This window comes from Rhizopus microsporus, assembly GCF_002708625.1.
Source record: "Rhizopus microsporus ATCC 52813 unplaced genomic scaffold scaffold_9, whole genome shotgun sequence".
Classification (NCBI taxonomy): domain Eukaryota; kingdom Fungi; phylum Mucoromycota; class Mucoromycetes; order Mucorales; family Rhizopodaceae; genus Rhizopus; species Rhizopus microsporus.
Window position 1 is genome coordinate 932304 of NW_019671924.1, and position 15947 is coordinate 948250.

General features: G+C 38.4%; 8 protein-coding genes across 8 annotated transcripts; 5 read left to right on the forward strand and 3 right to left on the reverse strand.

Moving 5' to 3' along the window:
* Positions 1-245: 245 nt before the first annotated feature.
* On the forward strand, positions 246-638 carry RHIMIDRAFT_238149 (uncharacterized protein; the record flags this gene model as incomplete). Its single annotated transcript, XM_023608897.1, has 3 exons — positions 246-324; positions 374-555; positions 612-638. 3 exons carry the CDS (start codon positions 246-248, stop codon positions 636-638), a joined length of 288 nt encoding a protein of 95 aa, XP_023466052.1.
* RHIMIDRAFT_143547 (endoribonuclease L-PSP) lies at positions 607-1335 on the reverse strand. Its single transcript, XM_023605727.1, has 5 exons — positions 1228-1335; positions 1144-1179; positions 1027-1087; positions 824-984; positions 607-773 (listed from the first exon to the last, which is right to left on the reverse strand). The coding sequence occupies exons 2-5, from the start codon at positions 1144-1146 to the stop codon at positions 672-674; spliced, it is 327 nt and encodes a 108-aa protein (XP_023466053.1). The 5' UTR covers positions 1147-1179; positions 1228-1335; the 3' UTR covers positions 607-671.
* A 375-nt stretch (positions 1336-1710) lies between these two features.
* On the forward strand, positions 1711-5154 carry RHIMIDRAFT_252091 (kinase-like protein; the record flags this gene model as incomplete). The annotated part of the gene is made up of 9 exons (XM_023610927.1): positions 1711-1716; positions 1771-2071; positions 2127-2402; positions 2455-3156; positions 3206-3415; positions 3465-3928; positions 3984-4183; positions 4239-4806; positions 4858-5154. The coding sequence occupies 9 exons, from the start codon at positions 1711-1713 to the stop codon at positions 5152-5154; spliced, it is 3024 nt and encodes a 1007-aa protein (XP_023466054.1).
* Positions 5155-5221: 67 nt separating this feature from the next.
* On the reverse strand, positions 5222-6130 carry RHIMIDRAFT_202972 (orotidine-5'-phosphate decarboxylase; the record flags this gene model as incomplete). Its single annotated transcript, XM_023606651.1, has 3 exons — positions 5222-5724; positions 5780-5891; positions 5951-6130. The coding sequence occupies 3 exons, from the start codon at positions 6128-6130 to the stop codon at positions 5222-5224; spliced, it is 795 nt and encodes a 264-aa protein (XP_023466055.1).
* A 41-nt stretch (positions 6131-6171) lies between these two features.
* RHIMIDRAFT_216023 (cleavage and polyadenylation specificity factor 3) lies at positions 6172-8788 on the reverse strand. The gene is made up of 10 exons (XM_023607300.1): positions 8660-8788; positions 8432-8529; positions 8339-8384; positions 7880-8291; positions 7496-7824; positions 7345-7440; positions 7145-7291; positions 6949-7098; positions 6474-6891; positions 6172-6401 (listed from the first exon to the last, which is right to left on the reverse strand). Exons 1-10 carry the CDS (start codon positions 8756-8758, stop codon positions 6280-6282), a joined length of 1917 nt encoding a protein of 638 aa, XP_023466056.1. The 5' UTR covers positions 8759-8788; the 3' UTR covers positions 6172-6279.
* A 291-nt stretch (positions 8789-9079) lies between these two features.
* Positions 9080-9814, forward strand: RHIMIDRAFT_252094 (uncharacterized protein; the record flags this gene model as incomplete). Its single annotated transcript, XM_023610928.1, has 1 exon — positions 9080-9814. The coding sequence occupies one exon, from the start codon at positions 9080-9082 to the stop codon at positions 9812-9814; it is 735 nt and encodes a 244-aa protein (XP_023466057.1).
* A 271-nt stretch (positions 9815-10085) lies between these two features.
* Positions 10086-11428, forward strand: RHIMIDRAFT_307134 (uncharacterized protein; the record flags this gene model as incomplete). Its single annotated transcript, XM_023614518.1, has 4 exons — positions 10086-10247; positions 10308-10533; positions 10563-10846; positions 10899-11428. The coding sequence occupies 4 exons, from the start codon at positions 10086-10088 to the stop codon at positions 11259-11261; spliced, it is 1035 nt and encodes a 344-aa protein (XP_023466058.1). The 3' UTR covers positions 11262-11428.
* On the forward strand, positions 11412-14445 carry RHIMIDRAFT_284636 (metallopeptidase MepB). The gene is made up of 18 exons (XM_023613202.1): positions 11412-11638; positions 11691-12023; positions 12073-12089; positions 12149-12182; positions 12240-12294; positions 12353-12360; positions 12423-12434; positions 12491-12687; positions 12743-12817; positions 12870-13017; positions 13073-13243; positions 13290-13389; positions 13445-13598; positions 13649-13835; positions 13891-13961; positions 14017-14042; positions 14092-14247; positions 14302-14445. Exons 1-18 carry the CDS (start codon positions 11452-11454, stop codon positions 14384-14386), a joined length of 2016 nt encoding a protein of 671 aa, XP_023466059.1. The 5' UTR covers positions 11412-11451; the 3' UTR covers positions 14387-14445.
* The last annotated feature ends 1502 nt before the right edge of the window (positions 14446-15947 follow it).

Genomic DNA, 15947 nt, shown 5'->3' on the forward strand with positions numbered 1-15947 from the left:
CAACTTCTACTGCTCTCCCATGATAATACATACACACACGCACACATTGCTTTCTTGACACGATAGATGAAACCATGACAACGAATAAAGGCTACTTGAATTTATTTTAAAAAATAGTTGTGTATGTGCACATTGTGTGTGTGTTCATCTGAGCTTAAAGCGTCACGAACAATAATACAACCTGGGGGTGTCGATATTTTTTAAAATAGCAGGGCAACTGCGTACCTTTTCTTTTTACAAAAAAAATGCAACCTTCTTTGACATTACGTGCTGCTCATAAACCTTTAATTCGCTTCCTTGGTCCAAGAGCTACCCTTTGGAAAGGTGGGTTGAACTTCAGCTGAAATAAAAACCGAGACTCATCATTTAAAAGATGCACCTCATCACAGCGGACCACACCCTCTTACACCTCCCAACCTTGTCAAACATGTCGCTCAAGCAGAACCACAGGCTTCCGTAAATAAAGCAGTAAACTCGGGATCTATTGAGTTTGGTCAGCTGCCTACCAAATACCGTCGTGCAGTGATCACAGAGGCAGAAATGGAAGCTATCGAGGTATATTTATAAATATCCATGTTATATAAAATTGTAATTTCTTATGCATTCTTTAGAGCGGTGGAGCTACAGCTATCTTTTAAAGAACAATAAAACCATTTATTATTGTGTTCATATTACTGTTCAGCTACTGCAACGCATTCAATTTCTACAGATACATCTTTAGGAAGACGTGCAACTTCAACAGCACTACGTGCAGGTTGATGCTTGGAAAAGAACTTGTTTGTTTTAGAGATAAATGACACAAAAGACATGATGTAATACTTACAGTAGAATACACTTCATTCATTTGTGCAAATTCATTCATATCCTTCAAGAATACAGTCGTCTTCACAACCTTATCTAAGCTTGAGCCAGAAGCTTCGAGCACTTTGGACATATTTAACAAACTTTGCTTTGTTTGTTCTTTGATTCCATCCACGATATCACCTAAACAGTGTTAAAAGACATTTATAAGTAATAATTATTTACCTGTCTCGGGAACTACAGGAAGCGAACCAGAAGTGTAGACCATGCCATTGACTTTAATAGCCTGTGCTATAAAAAATACGCGTTATGTCTTGATAATAGACATGCATTGAAACATACCATAAGGACCAATAGCAGCAGGTGCAGCCTTGGTTTCTAATGAACTCATTAGCTTTTTGCTTCCTCATTTTCCTATAGCCTTACCAATACGTGTAAGCGTTGACATGGCTCGCTTCAACATGGGAAATGGTCGACTGGCGAACATTCTTTTTTTTATTTTTTCTAAAAAGAAAATATACCCCCTCCTTTTTCTCCCCAACGTGAGAGAAAATAAAATAAGGGTTCACTTCCATTGGCCAATAATATGAGCCAAGTACACAGCTTGATTTAACTCTTGACAACACTTTTTGTTGTTATTGTTGTCGTCGTCAATCAATCCATTACTTGGCAGCAGAAAGAAAAAAAAAGTCGTGATACACATCATCACTCGCTTACTCTCTCATCAAATATCATCTCTATTGTCAACTAAAAAGAGGGGAGAGAGGGGAAGTACTAATAAGAGAGAGAGAGAGAGAGAGAGAGAGATGCTGATCTTTTTAATGTCCGAAGAGTTGTAATAAGGAGCCTTTGTTAATTTCTTTTTTTTTCTTTCTTTCCCCATATTCTCTCTTATATTATCTTCTCGCTATGGGAGTAAAGTGTTTAGAGATAAAAGCAATCTCTGCTGCTTACTAATCTTGCCAATAGGATCAGCTTGATGCCAAGATTAAGGAATTAAAAGAAAAAATAGAACGCAATGAACGGATGCGTGACAAAGCATATCAACTTCGGCCGCTACTAACCGACAAGAACGCACTATCTCAATGTGAAAACGAAATAAAGGAATGTCAAAAGTCTATAGACTATTTCACTGAAGAACTATTGAAAATCGAATCGCGCAAGGACTCTGATACAACTGAGACAGATACTTCAAGTCATACCACTCATCACACATCCACTTCAAATCCATCAGTGGAGCATCCGACAGTAAAGAAGTATTCTACATTGGGTAAGAAAAGTTGACTATTTAAAAAAAATCAGACTCACTTCCTATGATAACTTAGACTTATTGACTACCGAGACTTTGTACAACAAATCCAAAGTCTCTCTCAAGCTGCATGAGCTGGAATATAAACTTGATGTAGAAAATAAGGTGCTGGCAGGTATTAAGACCATGGCCGATGTGATGGACAGAGACCCATCGCTAAGTGATCGAAGAAGGCGGTTAGAGCTGCAGGGCCAAATGTATGAAAGTATTGAAAAATTGAACCTGTTGACAAAGGCATTGAGAAAATACAAGAGTCTCTACATTGGTGAAAGAGATGAGGATGACGATTATGGTAAGCAGCTCACAATCCAATGATCACCCTGTTAATACTCTTTTTCATACAGAAATAGAAACAACGCCAGCTCGAATGACACCTGGCTTAAGAAGACCCGTCACCGGAAAATTACAACTTCAAATTCTTCAGGCGAGAGGACTTGCACATGCACCTACAAGAATGTTTAAAGCACCAGATACCATAGTTTATGTAAAGATCGATGGCAACGTCGTCTTTCGTTCTAAACTGTCTCGTCACGATAAATGGCTTGATTTATGCGAGACACATGTCAACAAGGCAACTGAAGTGGAAGTGTCTATTTATGATCAAGAGGCTGAGAGAAGTTTGCCTATCGGTATTTTCTGGCTCAAGATCACAGATATTGCTGAAGGTCTGCGTAAAAAGAAATTACAACAGGAGAGTGATCCCAGATGGGTGCCTGCTGAGGTCTATCAAAAGCAAGCGGGCGCCGAACCAGAAGAACCAAAACCGGATCAGCAGGAACCCAAGAGCGTAGAGTCAACGGAGGATGGTATCCAGGCATGGTTTGACGTTGAACCTTCGGGCGAAATACTGTTAAAGGTCAACTTTGTGCGTGAAGCAGCCAACCGTCGTCCGTTAGATAAGCTTGGCCGTGCTGGTGCCGTCAGACAGAGAAAGGAAGAAGTACATGAGATGAATGGTCATCAGTTTGTCGAAAAGAAATTTTACAACATCATGAAGTGTGCGCTCTGTGGTGAATTCATGGTGAACAGTGGATACCAATGCGAAGGTAAACAGGGACACGTGTAGAAAGATAGCTTATTAATATCGTGTGCTAGATTGTGAATATAGCTGTCACAAGAAGTGTTATACCAAGGTAGTTACCAAATGTATCTCAAAGGCCAATATCGACAAGGACTCGGACGAAGAAAAGCTTAACCATAGAATTCCACATCGATTTGAACCGATTACCAATATTGGCGCAAACTGGTGCTGCCATTGTGGCTATATGCTTCCTCTTGGTTCTAAAGGAGCGAAAAAGTGTTCAGGTAAAGAAAACTGGATATGTTTGTAAGTTTTACCAACCATTCGATACAGAATGTGGTGTCACCTGTCATACAAAGTGTCAACACTTTATTCCTGACTTTTGTGGGCTCTCTATGGAGATGGCTAATCAGATGCTAGCAGAGATCAAAGCGGCTAATAAACGCAAGACCTTGGAAGCAGCAGTAACCCCTTCAAGTTCATCAACGACCAATAAACCCAAACGTGCTTCGAATGAACCTCCTGTGGACGATTTGTCTCATCTATCCCTAAATCAGCAAAAGCCTCTCCCACAACAACCATCGACGCCTCCTACCCAACAACGCCCTCCTACGACACCTTCACATACCGTTGGAAGGCCCCAGCAACCACCTACTTTACCAGTACACGCTCCAGTTTATCCGCTACAGACAAATGATCCTCGTTATCATCAAGGTAGACCTGGAGGGGGCTCACCTCAAATGCGTCCAATGTACGTACAACAACAGCCTTCACCGCAAGTGGATCTAATGCCAAAGGTATAAAAAAAAGTGGATTGTTTAATATTCGTCTAACTTGTTTTGTCTGCGATAGCCAATGACGCCTCCAAAACAGCAAATGCAACCTCGCCCTAATGAAAGACGTGTGACATTAAACGACTTCAACTTTTTGTATGTGCTTGGTAAAGGTAACTTTGGCAAGGTCATGTTGGCAGAAGACAAGTATGACAAAAAGCTCTATGCTGTTAAAGTACTGAAAAAAAGATTTATTATCGACAATGATGAAATCGAAAGGTATTTCTCTCTCTATATAAAATCGTCCTTCTTGTTCTAAAAACAATATTTATAGCGTCCGTTCTGAAAAGCGTATCTTTTTAGCTGCTAATCGTGAGAAACATCCTTTCTTGATCGGCCTACAATCATGCTTCCAGACCGAGAGCCGTGTTTACTTTGTGATGGAGTATGTGAGCGGTGGTGATTTGATGTGGCATATTCAACGCGAACCATTCTCTGAACGACGAGCAAAGTTCTATGCTTGTGAAGTTCTTTTGGCACTTGAATATTTCCACACCCAAGGTATTATTTATCGAGATTTGAAACTGGATAACATCATGTTGGGATTGGACGGACATATCAAGGTGGCAGACTATGGTCTTTGTAAAGAAAACATGTGGTACGGCAACACAACAGGTACTTTCTGTGGTACACCTGAATTTATGGCACCTGAAATCTTGCTGGAACAGAAATACGGTCGTGCGGTCGACTGGTGGGCATTTGGTGTCTTGGTGTATGAAATGTTGTTGGGACAATCACCCTTCAGAGGTGAAGATGAAGATGAAATATTTGATGCAATTTTAGAAGATGAAATTTTATATCCAGTCAACATGTCGAGAGATTCTGTTTCGATTTGTCAAAGAGTAAGAAGTTGACAAGTATCGTATTGTTGTTTTGACTGACTTTTATTATAGTTACTGACGCGAGATCCAAAGAAGAGATTGGGTGCTGGCCCATCCGACGCTGCAGAGATTAAAGAACATCCATTCTTCCATGGCGTCAACTGGGAAGATATGCTCGCCAAACGTGTTCCTCCTCCATTCTGCCCTACGATCAATGGACCATTGGATACATCAAACTTTGATGAAGAATTTACTCGTGAACGTCCAGCGTTGACTCCTATCAATAATCCATTATCTCGTGTCGAGCAACAAGAGTTTCAAAACTTTTCTTATATTGCTGATTGGTCACAAAACACGTCTAACTGGTAACTAATAATATACACACATACACACATAATTTGCCTTTTTTCTTATATCTATAATAATAAAAAATGATTTATTGCTTTGAGGCAAGTCTTTCAAGATAGGCCTCCCAACCAGCTTGACGGTATCTCTGAGCCTGTTCAACAACCTTATCAGGTTGACCATAAATACCACGACCGACAATGATCACATCTCCACCACTTTCGACAATCACTTCACGAGGGGTTCTATACTGCTGACCTAATCCATCTCCCTTGACGTCCAAGCCAACACCGGGTGACATGACGATAAAGTCTTCGTCATCAAACTCGTTCATTTTGTGTTGAGCAATAAATCCAAAAACAAAATCCTTATTGCGACGTGCCATCTCGACAGATTCAGTCGTGTAGCTACCCTTTGTGAGTGCGCCCTTGGAAGACATCTCGGCGAGTAAGAGCAGGCCACGGCCCAAGGGAAGACCGACTTCGGCGAGTCCCTTGATGATGCCTTCGCCAGGGACGGTGTGTGCGTTGGTGATATGTGACCAAGAAGCAATCTTGTAAATACCGTTGGCATACTGATGCTTTACCGTATTGCCTAACTATAGTATTGAATAACCCTTTCCTCCTTTTTCTCTGAAAGACCCTTTTACCAATATCAGCAAATTTACGGTCTTCAAAGAATAAAAAGTCGTGTTTCTTTGCTAATTCTTGTAATTGTTGAATCAAGTCGGTATCAAAGTCTTCAACAATATCAATGTGGGTCTTTATAAATTTATTAAGTGTTTTAAATCAATCCTCTTGTTTTTTTTTTTTTTTTTTACCTTTAACACGCAAACATAAGGTCCAACAGCATCAGCAATAGAGAGTAATTCTTTCTTGGTGGTTACGTCAACGGCAACGGACAAGTTGGTTTGTTTACGCTCCATGAGCTCTAGGAGAGTACGAGCACATGCATTGCTGTGTTGTTTAGCGCGTTCGCCATAAGACTTGAATGTATTCATTTTTAACGAAAAAAGAATTTTTTTTATTAAAAAGGATTTATGCGGGATAATGAAACTGCGCCACAGGGGGCCACTGAGATTACAATGACTTTTATTGTGAGCCTGGGATATGGCTCATTGATTTGTATGTTACTTGTATTCAAAGAAGTTTATGACACCATCTTTTCATCCTTGATCTCCTTTGCATCTATATCTTGCTTTTCATCTTTTTCATCTTGTTCAATTTCTTCTATCTTGACGCCATGATCGTGTGAACAATGTTGTGAACTCACTAGAGAGTGTGTTAGTAAACATTGTTGTTTTTTTTTTTTTTTTTTTTTTTTTTTTTTTTTTTTTTTTTTACCTTTCACACTTGCAGGAGAACTATCGATTGATAAAATAATGGCTAGCACTGAATCTGCCACCATATCATTCATGGCATTTCCTACCCACTCAAGTGTAACATGATTAGGACTGGATGTCAGTTTCTTGATGTCTACTGTATCAAACACTCTGAGCACTGTGCCTTCTTGACCATCTTTTTCTTCAGAAAGCTCCGTTTCTTTCATTTCACCAAATACCATTTCAAGATGCCACTTTAATAACCCAACGCCAGCATTAAAAGGCACTACTTGTCTCTGTGTGATGACCGTGGTTATCAGTCCACCGAGTTCGTTCAAATCCTCTGGACTCATTATGTTCAATTGAAAGTCCTTGACGAGCAATACACCATTCAAGGGCTGATTTTCTGTAGGGTATTTTGCAGCTAATCTTCCAATAGTCTTTGCAAGATATTCACAATAGTTAGAATGAGGAAAAAACAAATGATGCACTCTTACCTTGGCCATCTTTTCTCCACGGAAGTGCAGTTTGACAGTGTCACAGTTTTTAGGTGTATAGATCGTCACGTTCTCTTCTTTTTCAGAATATTTACTCTGCAACGCTGACTTTAGACGATACATGGCATTGGCTTCACCATGCACTAATATCTGAAAATACTTAGTTTATGTAATTATGTCTATAGCATCATCTTACCACATGAGGCGCTTTGATTTCATCGATAAACTTGCTGTTCTGTGTAAAGTCTACGTGAGCAGAAAATGATATGTAATCTACAGACATCCTTAATGGAATCTTTCGACCGTCCATTGCTTGAAAATCAGAAGGTTCATTCATTGCTTGCTAGTGATTATGTCAATACATGGTTATTTAGTATATGTATATGTATCACTCACTCTTGCTGGTGTATTTTCAACACAATAACCCGTAATGACCAAGCCGTTCTTTTTATCAGGTGCCCAACGTTCAAATAGTTCTCTTGATAAGCCATTCTTTTGTAATTAAATCTAGGGTAAGTCTTTGTTGTTATACTCTTACTACACTTACTTGAAGCATACCAGGGCTTGCCATCATGACACATGGACCAGAATCTTCAAACTGTTCTACATTCTTTAAATTACTGATATGCTTAAATATAAATGGATTAGATATGGCAAACTGTTTGCGAATACGGGCGTTCATCATGTTGATATATGTTTGGTAGACAGCCATACATCGCTTAGCTAAACTAGATGCATAATAAATTGGAATATTATCCAACTCGGGGTGTGCCTCCCAATATTCGTCCAAGATGAGCAAAAGCTCCTGTGCACGACCAAGAGCAAACACTGGCATAAGACATCGCCCACCACGTGTGACGATATCGTGAACAAGTGCTGAACAATGAGTCAATAGGGAGAGCCGATCTGAATGTGTGCGTGTGCGTCTTACATGTAAATCGCGTCTCTTTGGCTAAACGTGGTTCATGGCTTTGAACACCGTAAGTACTTTCTGTGATCAACACATCCACCGATCCTTCAGGTTTCTCGGCTGCCATCAAGTGACGGTCCTCCTCTCGAGAGTAATCACCCGTGTAGAGTACCTTTACACCAGCTATCTCAATCAAGAACATAGCTGCGCCAAGAACGTGCCCAGCGTTGTATGCAGTAAACTTGATACCTTCTACCTCCACCTGTTGATGATAATCAATCGCTTCAATTCGATGAAATGAATTAATCAAGTCCTCTTCTGTGTACAGCTGATCTTCGTCACCAATATGGCTTACTCGCAAGTAATCGCTTAATAGCCACTTGTAAATTGCTTTAGTTGGATGTGTCATAAATACACGACCCTTGAACGATGTCTATAACGATATATGAGTAATTGTCTCCTGCTTTTAAAATCATTCACCTTTTCCATTAAATAGGGTACTGAGGCTGCATGATCTACGTGAAAGCTGCAAAAGATAAGTCACAGAATCAACAATATGAAAGGCATACATACTGAGTGACCAACAAGACATCAATACTAGCAGGATCCATTTCATCAAAAAAGGGAAGAGAAGCCAGTCCGTTATAAGCAGGGTGAATACCAGCATCAAGCTACAGATACAACAAAAAGAAAAAGCAATTAAAAACAAGTTCTAAAGACAAAAAAGCACACTCTTTATTTTATAATAGAATAAACCACTTTCAAATACGACCCGAATCCAGAGTCATTCTTTTTACTTACCAAAATCGTTTTTCCCTTGTATTCCATCAAAATGGAAGAACGTCCTACTTCATTACCAGCTCCTAAAGGCGTGATTTTCAATAAATCATTCTCATCCATGATTGGAATTTCTGTTTCTGCTTTTCTTTTAGTGCCGGCCATGTTGCTGATTATTGTGTATAAAAAAAGAAAAAGAAAAAAAGAGATATTTACATAAAAAGTTTTATTAAATGACCGCATAAAAAGGCTGACATACAAATTGTGCCTTTTTTTTCTCTTTCTCCCTTTATTTTGTTTTGAATGAGTCGACAATCAAGTAGTAGCAATGTTACGACACCACTGTTGAGTCAACAGAAGCCGCCTCGAGGGGTTCAAAGAGTACCAACTTTCTTCAAGTCTTCTATTCCCAATCGACGATCTATCCTACGAGCCTTCTTTAGTATGGCTATGCATATGCTGTTTGAACTCGTCGTGCCAATCATCATTTACTATGTTTTACGAAACTTTGTCTCTCCTTTACTAGCCTTACTATTAGCTGGGGTTCCTACTGCCCTTATGGTGATCATCAAAGCTTACCGAGAGCGTAAGGTGGACATGATGGGCGTTTTAATGCTATTGGGTTTTGCTGTCTCCGCTCTCTTGGCTTTTGTTCAATCTGATCCTAAACTTTACTTGCTTCGAGAGTCTGCCATGACCTTAGCTATGGGACTGATGCTCTTGATCACCATGTTCCCTTTGTGCTGGGGACATCACGTCTTACGCCCCTTTATGTTTTATGTCGCTCGTCAAATTGCCATTTCCAGTAGTATGAGTGCCAACACCGTACGGGAGCACTGGGACTGGTTTTGGGAGCACTATGCTACCTTCCGAAACTTCTTTCGCGCTCTCACTGGCATTTGGGGGCTTGGCCTTGTCAGTGAGTTTTTAGTGCGCGTGATGCTGTTGAATACCTTGGATGATGTGGACGATGTCGTTTATTTCTCAAATATTTACATGATGGTTGTCATGGTAGTCTTGGGTGGTGTAACCATAGCAAGTGCACTCTTGCTAAGACATTATTATAACCTGGAACAAGAGAGGGTTAAAACAGCCGAGCGTAGATCTGAAATAGAAAGAATCATTGCTCGTGCTGCAGCAGAACAGCAGCAAAAGAAGTCAACCGTTACCAAACAATGATACCAAATGATATAATATAGGCAAGTGTTTTTTTTGTCGTAGTACATATATATATACATGTAAATGATGCTTAACCAATAAACGTCATGGATACCTTTGGACCGCAGCAATACAAGTAAATAAACATTTAAAGAAGTATCCAATATACAGAGTTGGCTGTTTGTTTCCTTATTTGTTCTACAAGTCACAGTTTTTTTTTCGATCTATTGCCATGGAAATAAAATTTTCTTTTTTTTTTTTTGCTGCTAGACAACCCTTCAACAGTAAAGAGATGCCTCCCAAGAAGCAACAGACCAAGGCTGAAAAGCAAAAAAAGCAAAAGGCCGTCGAAGACAAGACCTTTGGTATGAAAAATAAAAATAAATCAGCCAAGGTCCAGCGTTATATTCAGCAAGTTCAGAATCAAGCTAAAGGCGCTGACCAACGAGTGGGGGTAAATCATGGCATCTCTAAAAAAAACACACTTATTCACCATTCCTTCTAGGGCAAGAAGGACAAAAAAGAACTCGAGAAACAAAAGCGTGATGAGTTTGCAGAGCTGTTTAAACCAGTTCAAGTGCCTCAAAAGGTACCATTCGGAACTGATCCCAAGACAGTACTCTGTATTTACTTTAAAGGAGGACACTGTGAAAAAGGTTCCAAGTGTAAATTTTCTCACGATTTGAATGTGGGTCGTAAGGTTGAAAAGAAGGACTTGTATACGGATGACAGAGCCGAGGGTAATAGATGCACTCAAACAAAAACACAGCCACTTATATGTTATCAATAGATACAATGGATAAATGGGACCAACAGAAATTGGAAGAAGTAGTAAAGAGTAAATCCGGAAAGCAACCACCTACAGATATTGTATGCAAATACTTTTTGGAGGCTATCGAGACAAATAAATACGGTTGGTTCTGGGAATGTCCTAATGGTGGTAGCACTTGTAAATACAGGCACGCTCTTCCACCTGGTTTTATTCTCAAGTCAAAGCAATCTAAAGAAGATGACAAGGAGGAGATTTCTCTTGAAGAATTTTTAGAAATCGAGGTAATAAGAATCAAGCCATAGTGACAAAAGACTCTTATGCAAAATAATATAGCGCCATAAACTTGGACCCAACTTGACACCTGTCACACTCGAAAGCTTTGAACAATGGAAGAAGAACAGAATAGAAAAGAAGGAAGCCGAGGAAAGTGCTGCTCGTAAGCAAAAGGAAACTCGTATGAAAGCAGGTCGATCACAGGGTATGTCTGGTAGAGATCTATTCGACTTTAATCCTACTCTTGCCCAAGCCTATGACGATGAAGAGGATGCTATTGACTTTTCACAATATGATCGTGAAGAGACTGAACGAGAGCGTGAACGTCTGGAGAATGAACAATACTTGACTCAAAAGACAAGAGATCTGACTTTGCAGGATGGTAATTCTCCCAGTCAGAGTGATGAACAAGTAGAAGAGTAAATAAAATTGTAATTTAGATCCATATTTACTGCTTGTACTATTGTATTTGTTATTTGTGTGTGTGTACCTTATTAAAGTTTTATGCCAGTCAGCTCGAAATACACCAATAGAAGCGCGATTGAAATTTGTGTATAAAATACGTATATTCCTTTTTTTTTTCTTTTTTTCTTTTTCTTTTATAATTATTAACATGACCAAGATTGCCCCTTCACCTGCCCTTGACTTTGGTATTACTGCTGAACAAGTTGCTCAGATTACAGACGAGATCATTGCAGCAGAATTAGCTGTTAATGACCAAGTTGCTGCTTTGAAACCAGAAGAACAAACGTATGAAAACATCGTTGTCCCTTTGGCTCGTATTTCAAATGAATTATCAGGTAACATCATACTACACTATTTTAACAACTTTTTAACGCGTATTTCTTTTAGGCAAGGCACAGCTCGTCAGTTCACTTAGTCAATTCTCTCCTGATGCTGCCATTCGTGAGGCTTCAGTTGAAGCAGAAACAAAAGTAGACCAATTCTACATTGAACAGAGTATGCGTCATGATCTTTATACTGTTGTTCAAAGCTTTATTTCCAAGACGGATTTGGATCAACTTGACGCCGAAGATGCTCGTATGCTTCAAAAGATGGAACAAAACTTCCGTCGTAACGGACTTCATCTTGGTCAAGAACAACGTGATGAATTAAAGAAACTCCGTAAGAACTTGAGTGAACTCTGTATTGAATTCAACAAGAACTATGCTCGTGAAAATAGCAGTAAGTAAGTCTTTACGTTTTTTTCTTGTTATGCTAACTCTTTTGAAAGCTATCACGTTTACCAAAGTAAACCAATTTGCATACAACAATTTGTGTGTTTCTTAACCCCCCTTTTTTCTTTGTAGGAAGAATTGGAAGGACTTGACGATGACTTTTTAGGCAAGTTTGTCATTTCCTTAAAAGAGAGAGAGAAATGGTATTAAAACTTGTTTTTAGGTGGTTTAAAGACAACTGAAGAAAATGGAGTAACAAAATATGTTTTAACAATGAAGTAAGTCTTTAGTGCTTCACTTATTGCATGTCACTCATTTCTTTTATTTTCTTCTTAGGTATCCCGGTAAGCTATCTGTCCTTGTTTGATGAATGTTGCACTAATGTAGCGCATTTCCTACCATTTAGATTATCTTCCAGGTTTGTAGTATATTTCCAAATTAAGAAATTATCACCTCTAATGTAAAAAAATGCAGTAATGAAACTATGTAAAAATGAAGAGACAAGAAAGCGATACAACATTGCTTACACTTGTCGTAACAAGGAAAACGTTCCTTTGATGGAACAAGCTGTCAAGATTCGTAGACAAGCTGCAAAGTTATTAGGCTTTAAGAACCATGCTGCTTTTGTCCTTGACGTCAAGATGGCAAAGACTGTGGAAGCTGTTGAATCAGTAAGACATACAAAGGAGAAACAAGTGAAAGATGTTATCTGATTATTATGTTTAGTTCTTGAATGATTTGGTCAGTAAATTAAAAGAACCTGGTCAACAAGAGATTGAACGTCTTAAGGGGCTTAAAAAGGTAAATGCAGTATCCTTTAAAAGGGACAAGCGTCTCATAGTTTGGTTATTAGGTCGAGAAAGAAGCTCGTGGGGAACCGTTTGATGGTGAACTCAACAGCTGGGATACCAGTTACTATGAGCGTATTCTGCTTGAAACTGATTATGCTGTGGATCAAGAACAGATAAAGAAATACTTTAGCTTAGAAAACACTATTCAAAGTATAAGCCTAGTTTTATTTATTCATGTATACGCATATCTTATCAATCTCTTTAGAAATGTTGGAGATTTACGAAAAGGTATTGGGTCTCAAGTTTGTAAAGGTCCCTGCTGAAAAGGCAGTTGTCTGGCACCCTGATGTTCAACTCTTTGAATGCTGGGATGCAGTTGAAGATCAAAGCTTCTCTGGATACATGTATCTTGACTTGTTCCCTCGTGACAACAAATGTAAGATATCAGTTTAAAACAAAGATATGTTACTTATTCGCTACAGATCCTCACGCTGCTTGCTTTCCACTCCAGCCTTCTTATATCGCAGCTAATGGTGAACGTGTTGCACCTATTGCTGCTATGGTTGCCAACTTTACTAAGCCGTAATCATCTTGATGTAGCATTTTTATTTTTTTTACCTAACTTCTTTTTTCCTAGTACTGCCGATAAGCCCTCATTATTAAAGCACGATGAAGTTGTTACTTTATTCCATGAATTGGGCCATGTAATGCATCATTTGTGTAGTCGAACAAAGTATGCTAGGTTCCATGGTACATCCGTTGAAGGTGACTTTGTTGAAGCTCCTTCCCAGGTAAAATCTACGATTATCAGATTGGACCAGATGGTTTTAATGCTTTTTAGATGTTGGAAAACTGGTGCTACGACCCCAAGTCTCTCAAACACATTAGCGCTCACTTTGAAACAGGTGAGCCTATCCCAGACGAAATTATTCAACGTATTGTCAAGGCCAAGAACGTGGATGCCGCCACACAGAACCTGCGTCAACTGTTCTTTGGTATTTTTGATATGACACTTCATACTTCTGAAGGTAATGATATGAAAGTACTGGTGTACGGGAACACATGTGTGTTAACTATGAATAGACGAAAACCTTGATTCTACCAAGCTTTACAATGACTTGCGCAAAAAGATCTCATTAATTGAAGCACCCAAGGTAAATACTATAAGCGGAGGAGGAATGTGCATGTACTGATTATGTGAAACAATAGGATACATATGGCCAAGCTGCATTTGGGTAAGATATATAAGAAAACAACATCACAGCTTATTTATACATCTGTTAGACATCTCATGGGTGGCTATGATTCTGGTTATTACGGCTACCTTTGGTCAAAGGTATTCTCTAGTGATATGTTTTATAGCAAGTTTGAAAAGAATACGCTTTCTCCTGAAGCTGGTTATCAGTATCGTAAAGAAATTCTTGAAAAGGGAAGCAGCAGGTAAGTCAATAGCATCAATTTGTTTATACAATGCTCATACTTGTTTATTATAAGGGATGGCATGGACTCACTCAAGGCTTTCCTTGGACGTGAACCTTCTTCTGATGCCTTTATGAGAGAAGAAATTGGTGTTCATTAAATAAATCTTGCCTTTGTTATCAGTGAATAAATTTGTTTAATTGTAATACATGTCTGACAACTTTTGTATGTTTTCTAACAAGTGTGTATTAGAATAAAATTACATGATATTAAAAAGAGTATATCGTTTTACTATTGTATTTACCTTTGAGTGATATCATTAAACAGCTGTTTGTCTTCACTTGAAAGGCCCTCGTATTGTATTAAGTTATCTTCTTCAAGCAACTTCAGTTCATATCCATCCAGAATCTTTTTTAAAATGTTGGTTCAATCAAATTCACAACGCCAGACAACATTGCCCTACATGTATACGAATCAGTGTTAATGCATAGCTTGCTTATACTTGTATTATTGATTAACATTGTTATTCGACAGTTACTTCAATACTTTATCCTTTAAATCTGGCTTTTTATCTTGTAATAGTAATTTTGCACCATATACCATGAGCTTTTCTCTAATTAAGTTGCTTGGCCTTTCTGATATTTGATGCTTCATTTCTTTTTCATAATTTGTATAGATATTTAAAGGGTACTATGATAATTAAGCATCGTGAATATAGTAAAACTTGCACAGTTTTTTTTTTTTTTTTTTTTTACCTTTAGCACAATCCACACAAAACACCGAGCATTGGTCGATATTATTTATATTCACAAAATTGATTTGACTTGTCGTACTACTGTCATCCTCAGGATTAGTTTGGCTCTTAGAGCTATTATCACTAAGCACCTCTACTATGCCTGTTCCAATCTTTTCAATATTTGCATTTAGAATCTTAATGCTTGATGATTCAGCTGTTTGCAGAAGCTTTTTCTAATTATAAAGCAATATCATTTTTCCGTTTAAATTGCTGTATTATAATATTTTACTTTGCTTACCAATTCGAGCAGCTGCTTGAAGATGCGTTTCCGTATTTTTCTGCCGAAGCGTAGCTTCCTATAAGAATAGCATAATTAAAATATGACAAGTTGGTCAATTTAATTAATAGCAATGGTCACATACCACAAATAGATGTCTTTGCACAGTTTGCGAATGTAGCGAGCGAAACGAGTTGCCCACAACGTGTGCAGAGGCTCTGCAGAATTGGCCTTTAGTGTTCGAGATCAATGTGTGATCTTGTTCGCGTTTTCTAGAATGAACGTATTGTATCGTGGATATTTTGTATTTTTAACAAAAGCAGATAGCTCTATAATATATGTGCATAACTTTAGAAATTTGTATACTTCACACTTATACCAATTTACCATCAAATCCTTTATACATTATTTTATGTTGATACTGACAAGCTTGTTCAACAATGTTGTCAGAGCAATTAGTCATAGAAGACTATGATAATAAAAGGAACCAAGGGCTAATATACTCATATGATACCTTTATTACATCTGAACATTATATTAACTCTTAATTCGTTTTATTATCATAATCCTCACAAACTTGACAGCTTTATTCAACAAGCTTGTCAAGATAAAGAGTTTGGTAGTAAGTTGGCATAAGCGTGAACTACACAAATTTCTAAGAGTATATACATAGAGAGCTGACACTCTTTGTGAAGAGCACTAAAATTT